Raw genomic sequence first — 10,488 nt, 5'->3', positions numbered from 1 at the left:
ATTCTTCCCTCCCACCAGTGATAAGTACTTCTCATCCTTTATATGCTTCCTTAATCACTACTTCTGTAGAGAATCTTTACATCAAATTAGTATTAGTAATTCCTTTGTAACATGTAGTTGTCTGTCAATAGCATTTATCACAGATAAAATTTTATATATTTTTGTAGTTATTCACCTAATTGGTGTCTTATCCACTACAGTATAAACTATTATATCCCCAGTGTGTAGTATACTCTGGTATGGTACTCAATGTATATTTTCTGAAATAAAGAAAAAAAAAAGACAGGAAGGAAGAAGGAAGGAAGTAAGGAAGGGTAGGAGAGAGGGAGGGAGGGAGAAGAGAGGGAATTCTTAGAGTTGAAAAGGTCATAGAGGAACATTTTACAACTTTGCTTCCAAATCAAGAATTCCTTTTATAGCCTTTCCCTTGAACCATTACTCATTCTCTGAACAGTCCCAATGGTGGGTAATGCCATTTCAAGAAAAGTTGCTTTCATTGTTGGATGATTTTGAACAACTATTAGAAATTTCTTCCTTGGCCAGAGTTAAAATATGGCTCCATATACATTTCACCCACATGTTCTAATCTTCATTTTGGAGCCCTTGGAATACATTTTATCCCTTTTTCATATGGCAAATTTTCAAATATTTAAAGTTCTTATATTTTTCTCAACATATTCTTGTTCCCCAGCCTAATGATATCTGATTACTTGTATTTTCATGACATAAATTTAGTAATTTTCTTTATGTGTTTTGAAGTCTTCTAAAAAATATTCTTTTCTTAATGTCAATTAATTTCATTTCTTGCCTTTAGTCAACATTTTAAAAACTCTGTTCAAAGTATGTTAATTGGTTCTTCCCTCCTAACCCCAAATAAGTTTTCGTGTGAAAAGAAGTAGGCAAAACAGTATATTATGCTCTTTTCTTAAGAATTCACCTTTCTTTATAGAATAACATTAAATTTCTGAGAAGCCTTGGTGTAAAGTAACATGTTAGATTTTCCTTAATCTGGTTTTTCACAAGCATATATGATCATTCTTCTAGGGAAATATATCAAATTTTGTAAGATATTTCAGAATACTGTTTGGAAAATATATAAATTCATGAATTAATCTCTATGGAATATTTATTATTTATAGATATGCCCTAGAAATTAGAAGTCTAAGGTAAACTATACTTTGTTACTAAATGAAATCCTGGGTTCTTTCTTTTTAACTCATGAGAAATAGTTGTATTATGTTAAGTGATTAGAGTATAAATTTTTTCTTATGTTTATCAGAAGAGAAGGAAAAACAAAAGTAGAAGAAAATATATTTGCATATATTCATGGTAGAAAAATGGAAATTATTGTTATTGTAATACTTTTTATAAAATATGTTCTTAATAAAACTTATAAATAGTACCCCTGAAATAAATGTTTTACTACTATTTCATTAGAAAGCTTTCACTCTTTTTATTTAAAAAATCCAAAACCACTGGCAAATATAAGAGCTGAACAATTTGCAATTCAAGTGGATTTCTAATGTTAAAACACTAAGATTCTGTGAGAAATGCGTTATAATAAATGTAAAACTTAGGACTTGTTTAATTGATAGAGTGCACTGTACTATATTAAGAACAGCAGCTATAAAAAATAGTAGTGAACTGAAAATTACTATTTTTCTGTTATTTGGTATTAAATGACTAAAAGTCTCCTTTCATGAAGTATTTAATACATTTCATATCCTTTCTTGAGCTAAATACCACACTTATACTTACAAATGTTACTTAGCAATCTGAAATTAATTATGATGAAGAAATATCTCATTTTTTCCTATCTCCTGTTAGATTACTGTATTTCTACTATCAATATAATATCTGCATAAGCAATTTTGAACATATGCAAACCAATATGTCTTTTATATTGCATAACAATACAACTGCATTATTTGATGTTAGTAAGCTGTGAAGAGACAAAAAAGAACTATCTTTGAGTTGATAAACTATCTGAACTCTGTGTCTGTTTTACTAATTAAAGAAAAGCTAACTGTGCTACATATCATTGGTGAAAGCATCTTTGAATAGAAAACATAAGCTATACAAACAAAAATGGTGGCCAAGAGCAATTGGAAATGTGACTTTTGTCTTAAAGTTATGAATGGTAACCAAATTTCATTTCAGAAATATTAACTCATTAAACAGATTTTAGATGTTGAAGATGTGTTTAAATAATGACAGCCTGAAGGAGCCTAAAGCAGTTCATTAAATCCATTGGAATTGGTGGTTTGATTTCATTTCCATCCAGACGGAGGTAGCGAAGGTGAGGTCCATAACTGAAGGAATCTTGTTCTGCAGGCAGTGTGGGAGGACATATTACAGAGACGTTCACATCTATGGAGACAAAGATGGCATGAACAAATGAATTAGAACAGAAGAGACCAGGTGTGAGAAGACCAACAAGCCATGGAACAGTCTCGTAGCGGGCCTAGCAGCCTGATCTGTGAAAGTGCCAGAGATACAAACCATTTTTGTCAAGTTGGAGGTATATCTGTCTTATAAAAGTAACCCTAAGAAAATGTGCAACATATATATAGTCATCTCACTCCGTATTCAGTTATACTTTGCACAGAGCACGAGAAAGGTCATTTTGTTAAAAGCTATGATGGAAGGGCGCCTGGGTGGTTCAGTAGGCTAAGCCTTTGACATCAGCTCTCAGGTCATGATCTCAGGGTCCTGGGATGGACCCTGCATCGCGCTTCTTGTTCAGCTGGGAGTCTGCTTCTCCCTCTGCCCTCCCCTCTCCACTAGTGCGTGCTCTCTCTCTCTCTCTCACAAATAAATAAATAAAATCTTAAAAAAAAAAGCTGTGATGGAAATAAAAGAATACATCATTTGCTTTCTAAGCTTCCAGGTGAGATAAGGCATGCTTAGATTACTATAAAATGAGATGGGTAGTATTTAGAGTATTAGAAGTGGAGACAAAGGTTCATAGAAGGAATGGTTACATGCATGGGTAGACGGATGGATGGATGGATGTGTAGGTGGAAAATCAGTTTATTATTAGGGAAAGTGCTTAAAATTAACTGAAAATGCAAAATTTCCAATTAATAGTGTACGATGAGGTTTTTAAAAAGTACATGTAACCGAAGTTTACATATATAATACTTACAGAAAAGAACATTGCATCTTTATATTTAAGTGTATTTAATTAGAAAGGATTTATTTGCCAAGAATCAAATTACAAAGATCCAAGCCAGGAAATATCTCATCAGCCTTTTCAGATGGCTAGGATGTGAGAAATCATGCACCTGTCTTGGATCAGAGCCCTTGGCATCAATGACTATACTGAAATTTAGGAGTATTCAGGAGAGGAAACCTGTTAAAATAGCAAAATTCAGAAAAGTGTGCATTATAGCTGATTTCAACCATAAATCTGCATATTGCTTTTAAGTCTCATTTGAAACTATTTTGAGAAAGAGGTCTTCCCTTAGAAGATGAGACCCACCTAACTTTGGCAATGGCTTTCCTTTGAGCTTATGCTTACAGCGAGGTTGCTATGCTCTGATCTTATGCTATTTTGTGAATTCAACTTGCTAAAAATAGTGACTCGTAATGTATAGCAGTTTGTGTATATACAGTTATCTTTCACATGCATTATTACCTTACCATCACACAGTGTTTTTCAGGCAATATGATTATTCTCCCTTACCTGGGCATTGCAAGTGGTTCAGACAGGTAAGATAACGTGCACAAGGTATTTTAGCAAGTAAGTGGCAGAGCTGACACCAGCCTTGTCCTTTTCCTACTACGTAGGGTCCCTTGCCTCCTGGAGAGACCATGTCCCTTTTAATGTGCTACCATCCTTATTGCCTTATGCCCCATAACCAATGCATGTCTGCATAAATGTAATGTGAGAAGCAAGTGTTCTAAATGTAGTTATATTTTCATAAATTAATTATGGTGTTTCTCAGAGAACATCACAAAGGACCTTATTTGAATAGATAACATTTTTGCCAAATTTAAAGTCCTTTAGATTGTCCTGAAGAAATAAATATTTCCAACTTTTTCATAAGAAAAGGTCACCGTCCTATAAATTCTAAGAACTCTTCATATAAAAGGTATGTTTCTTGGAAATCACTTTATTAACAACTAGAGTAGATTATGCAGCCAGAAGAAATAAGTACTTTAACAGTTATTATTACACAGTGTGATATACCGGTGAGCCAATAATTCTAGCCAGGGAAATTCTTATTTTACATTTATTTTCTGGGAATATAGAAACGACCATGCCTGATATCTACATTAAGGAACAAATAAATCTCTCTTTGTTGTTGCTGTTAGAATTATTCTTACCTGGGTTGGTAGAAATTTTTCTAAAGTCTTGTATTCTGGAAATTGAAGAAAAATGTGCTGGGATTATACTGTATGAATAGGAAACAACACTTGAAATGAGAAGGACCTGATGTCAGGTCCTGTATTATATTTATTCTTTGTCCTTGGGCAAGTATCTTCACTTAGTTGACCCTCAGTTTCTTTCTTCAGAAACTCTTAAGTTACCAACCAAGATTCTTGTGAGGATTAATCTGTGATTTTCAAAGTGTGGTCCTTGGACCAGCAGCATTAATACCTCCTGGGAACTAAATCGTTGGACCTACTGAGTCAGAAAATATGAAGGTGGGGCTGGCAAGCTATATTGTATAAGCCTTCCAGATGATCCTGATGCATGCTAAGGTATGAGAACAACTGAAGAACAGAAATATATGAGAAAACACTGTAAAACTTTTAAAAACGTGAGTGGAGGAAGAACAGAGTCCTGCTCTGTTTTTACTATGTAAGTGGCTGGTGTATGTGCCCAGCTGCGTGTTGAATTTTGCTATCTCACTCCTCAAGTCCCTTTTTCTCAACTTCTCAGGGGGATCCCCAATTCACAAACAGGGATCTATGTGGAATCCCTTTAAATTCACTTCCCACATCAAACCTATGGGACTTCTGTTGCCAGATAAGGAACGCATGTGTAGAAGCACAGAACTTTCATCAGGAAAAAAAAATGTATATATTTAGGTCAATATTGACTGTTGTACTATCTGGTTCAGTGAAACAGATTCAGTGATTAACATTTTTTTTTCCGTTGCATCTTTTGCTCTTGACTACAGGATTAAATAATGTGCCTCATCACCATGGAAAAATGTGGGAGCAATCTCTTTGTTAATTCCCAGATTATATGCTCAAGTATGCTGGTAGAAAAACCAGGAAAAGAAAAGAAAGGAAAAGAAAAGAAAACAAAACAAAACAAAACAAAACAAAAAGAAAAGAGGTCTTGAATAACTGAGTAGTACCCAGTGGAAAAATAGTCTATTCTTATAAATAGGATGCCTGTGTGATTATTTGCTTAAAGGAAACTAAGGTATAATAACCAAGCGGTACCACCTTCTGACAATTATCTGTGCCATTTTCCTACAAACTATCTGACTGCTTCCCACTTTAGGAATGTATTTTCTAAGGCTGGGCAGGAGAAGTCTCCTTAGGTTATCTTCCTAAAGGGCTTGTGCCAGGGTTGAAGATTAGTGTCAGGCTGGTTCCAGTGCCCCTGTGGTGAGACCATGATACTGTCCACCTCTGCAGTAGGGTCAGCCTGGTCCCAGGCAGGACTGTGAAGATGCCATGTTTGCATTTAGCATCTCCAGCCTCTTCTTTCTATAACCACATCTTCCTTTGATGGTACCTCTGCCTCCGAGGCACTTTGCATTCATTTCTCTCTCCCTTATCGAAAGCTATTTTCATGAAAGGAGCAATCATTCTACGTTGTTGATTGCCATTAGTCCTAAGAAGTCACCAACTTTCAGGAGTACTTGTTTCCATTTCAATTGAACAAGGTGTTAATCTACAGTGTTGGTCCCCAATGCTTAGTCCCCAGAGCAGCAGTCTCAGCACCACCTGGGAACCTGTTAGAAATGAGAAGTCTCAAGTCTCATCCAGACTTAATCAGGAACTCTGGGGTGGAGCCACCAATCTGCACACTCTAAGGTTTGAGAAACCCTCTAATCTAGAGCAGAGACTTTAATTATGGTGGTTTCAAGCACCTGTAGTTTTTAGGACCAAGGTTCCTTTCTGATACCTCCTAAATCATACTCCTATTACTATGCATGAGGTTGTTTGTGCTTGGTACATTTTCCTAAATAAATCTACCCAGTGAGGCAGAAATATTGGAATCTCCTCGGAGTAAAAGAATATATATTTGGTTTCTCCAATGGATAATCACCCTTTGTAGATTACTAAAGTCCACTTTTCAATTTACAACTTGAAGATTTGACTTTCTTGGTTCATTAAGACTGTGTGTGAGAATAAATAGACAGAGACAAAATACTGAAAGTTGAAAAAAGAAATCTCAGGGCACATTAGTTGTGGGGGGGTGGTGGAAAGACCAAAGGTTGTTATTCTTAAAGAAAATATAGAATAAGTTTAATGACCACGAGCATTTCAATCAAAGGCATACCCTGATGATTACTTACTTTTAATTTTGTTATGATCAAGGTGAAGGTGCTGCAGATGAGCACTGATTCGGGGGACCTTTGTGAGTTGATTGTGAGACAGTTGAAGGTCTAGAATTGAGGATACATCAAATCCACTTGAAGGGAGCCCTGCGTCTGATAATTTGTTGTGGTTTAGTCGCAGAAAGGCCACTTTGGGAATCACATTAAAATAATTTTCTGGTATTCCTTCAATGGAATTGTTGTCCAGAAACAGTTGCATTGTATTGGCTGGTAATCTCGGTGGCATATTCTTTAGAGCATTCTTGGCCATATTTAGCTGCATTAGGTTCTTGAGTCCCTTGAAGGTATCTCTCTGAAAGGCATTGTCTAGTAGTTTATTGTGCTGCAGGTCAAGAAGGGTCAGGTTCTCCAGATTGCTGAAGGTCCCCTGAGGAATTCTGGACACCTTGTTTCTGGCCAATTGTAATTGTTCTAAACTTCTTGGCAAAGGAGAAGGTACCTCCTCCAGCTCATTATCTTCCAGAAATAAGAAAAGCAGCTTCTTCAGTTGGCTCAGGGCTCCTTTTTCAATTCCATAGTTGGTTATTTTGTTCTTGTTTAGATTTATCCATCTCAGCTGGGTGGCGTTCTCGAATGGCTTCTCAGGAATGGTCTCTATCAAGTTGTTCTCAAGATAAAGATACCAGATCCTTGAAGGAATAGCAGGGATTTCTTTGAGACCTCGATTTTCACAGTATAAAGCAGTAGGGAAACTAGGGGGACAGAAGCATTCCCTGGGACAGTCAAAGTCATGAACAGCCCAATCCTCTGGATCACTTACATCATAGACCTGTCTCACACTTCGAGTCCATACAGTATCTGTTATGAATAACACCCAGATGATGAAACAGATTGTGGCTGCCATTATAGGACCTGGGATAGGGAATATAACTGTTAGATGTTTGAATATCTTGACCTTTAGAAGATTATGTGCACCAAAATAACCAGTAAACATTGTTTCTTTGAGGGAAGGTAAACACATGTCAACAACTTATACACAGATATCAATTAGTACACATATATTTAGTAGGAACTATATGCAAAGCATTTTGCAAACACTGAAACTGGCTCACTAATTTCTAGCTTTCTGGTTTTAACCCAATCACAATGAAAACTGAGAAATGGAAAGCAAATTTTAGGAGCTCTAAGTGCTTTTCCATCTCGGGCTATTTAATACAAGAAAGTTAACTGAAACCCGTAGTTGAATAAAAGAGTATAAAAAAAGTAATCTTTTAATAACTCAAATTGAGAGTCTGTGTTGTTTCTAAGAAGTAAGCATATGCTTTTACTTCTACTCCTAAATGAGCAGAACATCTGGATGAGATTTCACAGGCTCTTTGGCCCTTGAACCAAAGAAATAGAGAGATCAAAGAAGATTTTAGCAGTTTGTTGTGAAGGAAGGCTTTAAGATACGAAAAAAAATGTGTGATTAATCTCTTGCTCTGTTGCTCAACTTCTCTGGTAAGTTTTATATTGGGGTTTGGGGAAAAACTTCTAATATTATAAGTTAGCTGCATTAGGTTCTTGAGTCCCTTGAAGGTATTTCTCTGAAAGGCATTGTCTAGTAGTTTATTGTGCTCAAGTTGTTCAACCAGGGAATTTGGACTATGAACTCTATATCCCAATTTAGGCAAGTAATATATTCACTTATGGCATTACTGTGGTCGATAAGAAACAAAACAAAGCAAAGAACATGTTTAGGGAAAGATAGAGCTCCATTTTTTCAGAATGGCTGCTAATAAAGAATAGGTTAACACATCGGTATACGACCATCTCAAGGATATAAATGCTCCCCATTGAATATCAACAAGGTATGGGTACAACAAACTGTTCTCACAGGAAAAATAATACATATATATATTATATATATATAAATATAAGTTTTATATTTATATAAGTATTATATATATAAATTATATATAAATATAAGATTATGTGTACCAAAAAACCCATATATTATATATATACATTATATATATATATAAAACAGTAACATTCTGACCAATGTACATTTAATTCAATTGCTTGACAATAAGAACTGAATACATTTTACTGATTCTTCAGGAGAAAATAAAACAAGCATCATTTATGAAATGCTGATCTTTCCATTGTGCCACTAAATTGAGGGAAATGACAAGTGCAGAGCTGCTTCCGCAAGCTGTCGAATTTTTTACGATTGTAGAATTCTGCTCTGGTCATCTTCCAATAGAGACACATTAAAACATTCTTTTCTTCAGAATCAGGTTTTACTTTAGTTATTAAGCTGTAACCCTGCCTCTGATGAATCAGAATTTTGAATTCGTAACTTTAGGTTTTTAAAAGTGCAAGAAAGAGTTTACCTTGCTGTCCAGGAATATACCGTTGAGTCCTGTGTCTGGGTCTGAAGTTTGCTAAAACTCAGTTAAGGGGGAAAAAAAACCACACACAAAACAAAACAAAACAAAAACACCCCGTGACTAAAACGGTTTGTTTTTATTGTATGCTGTCAAACGTCCTATGAGAAAAAATAAAACCTACTCTGACCAGTCACGGTGAACACCTTTTGATCTATTGTTTCCACTTTGCCAGGGCTTCAGAATGCTTACCTCAGCCTTCTTGGATCTTCTGCTTCTCTTTCTATTGGTCACTGCTCATTCCCAGTAATGGATTGACCAAGGCTCCCCTGTCGTGTTTTTATGAATCCTCCCTAAAATATATGCATCAGTGGCTCCAACTTTAACCCTTCCAACAACCACAGCACCTCAGTACCTAGGCAGCTCAGCACAGGAAAACTAACTCTAAGCTTAAGAACCTATAGCAAAAATTCAGGGCAATTGTCACTCTGAAGTCACAGTTCCAAAGATGTTGTAATGGACTGATATCTAGACCTGTTCAGCCAGCAGGCAACGGAAAGCAGTTTTGATTTCAAGTATAACAAGAAGAGATTTTAAAGTGTTTTTTTTTTTTTTTCTAGAAAATCTTTTTTAAAAATTGAATACAAAAGAAATAAGTGCTGATGTCCTTTGTTTCCATGGAAATATTTTATTCATTTCTCATTTAAAACAGATGCTGGAATTCTACTTAGAAAATATTGTGTGTGAGGGAAAGATAGAAAAACATATTTGAAAAATTTAAAAATGAAATCTGAGAAGCTATACCCGATGTTGGCACTAAATGTGGTGTTATGCTCTGTTTTATAGAAATAATTTTTGTATCTCTGGTTCCTATTGGGAGCTTTATTCCAAGTAATTATTAAAATGAGATTTTTTTTTCTCATTAGAACAGATGTTTTGCATTTAGTCCATTACAAGACATTCCGTTGTGCTGCTATTGGTTTTCCTTTAACACATAGATCTGAGATAATGTCTTCTAGTTCTTATATTTGAGAAGAAGAATCGTTGTGCCATTTGAAGAAAGACATGAATAAAAATAGTTTTCAAACATTATTCGTGGATGGATTGTAGACATTTTGTTTTTCAAAACTTCTCATTCTGAGGTCAGGAAGTTTAATTCACAAGACTCAGTAAGCACTGCTCACATAAGCAACATCAAAGATGGAGCACAGAGAAGAGGAGGGGAAGAGAGGGCTCTGGACCCAAAAGACCTTTCCTGAACCCCCACCTCCTGCCTCCTAACCATCAGCAAGTCAGTTAGGGCTCTGCCAGCTCACCACCATACTGGACTACCTCTCAGGGTGGGCCCTAATTTGTCCTAAATGCTTATGGAAATGTTGGCCTTCCTTTAGCATTAGCCGCATGCTTTCAACTGGGAAATTCATTTAAGTTTAAGGACTTTTATAGGCTAAGATCTGATTCAGACATGATCTCTTAGTAGCTTGTACAGGTACACTTATCTCACATGTGAGTAAAAAATCAAGTGTGACTGGTTTTCTCAAAACAATGATTTCTCCATTGTGGTTCAACTTTCCTCTCTCTTCCTAAACCCTCAGGATATATACAACAGATGATCTTCAAATCTGCACAGCCCCCTCCAGCTAGTC

General features: G+C 35.8%; 1 protein-coding gene across 2 annotated transcripts; it reads right to left on the bottom strand.

The window, feature by feature from the left end:
* Nucleotides 1-1,428: 1,428 nt before the first annotated feature.
* On the bottom strand, nucleotides 1,429-9,386 carry KERA (keratocan). 2 transcript variants are annotated; one of them, XM_034987857.1, is made up of 3 exons: nucleotides 9,095-9,386; nucleotides 6,489-7,382; nucleotides 1,429-2,370 (listed from the first exon to the last, which is right to left on the bottom strand). In XM_034987857.1, exons 2-3 carry the CDS (start codon nucleotides 7,372-7,374, stop codon nucleotides 2,204-2,206), a joined length of 1,053 nt encoding a protein of 350 aa, XP_034843748.1. In that variant the 5' UTR covers nucleotides 7,375-7,382; nucleotides 9,095-9,386; the 3' UTR covers nucleotides 1,429-2,203. The 2 variants fall into 2 exon arrangements, with proteins under 2 accessions (XP_034843748.1, XP_034843747.1); XM_034987856.1 differs by lacking the exon at nucleotides 9,095-9,386 and adding an exon at nucleotides 8,849-9,080.
* Nucleotides 9,387-10,488: the final 1,102 nt, after the last annotated feature.

Source organism: Mirounga leonina, unplaced genomic scaffold, assembly GCF_011800145.1.
Source record: "Mirounga leonina isolate KUSES-001 unplaced genomic scaffold, KU_Mleo_1.0 Mir_418, whole genome shotgun sequence".
Classification (NCBI taxonomy): domain Eukaryota; kingdom Metazoa; phylum Chordata; class Mammalia; order Carnivora; family Phocidae; genus Mirounga; species Mirounga leonina.
Note: the sequence above shows the minus strand (reverse complement) of the source record. Positions and strands in the feature narration are given on the sequence as shown.

Bases quoted from the DNA above. Each gene is read 5' to 3' on its own strand.
- KERA (XM_034987857.1), bottom strand. From the start codon at position 7,374: ATGGCAGCCACAATCTGTTTCATCATCTGGGTGTTATTCATAACAGAT. The intron at 2,371-6,488 runs GTAAGTAATCAT...TTGTCTCCATAG, and splicing joins TGATCATAACAAAATTAAAA to ATGTGAACGTCTCTGTAATA.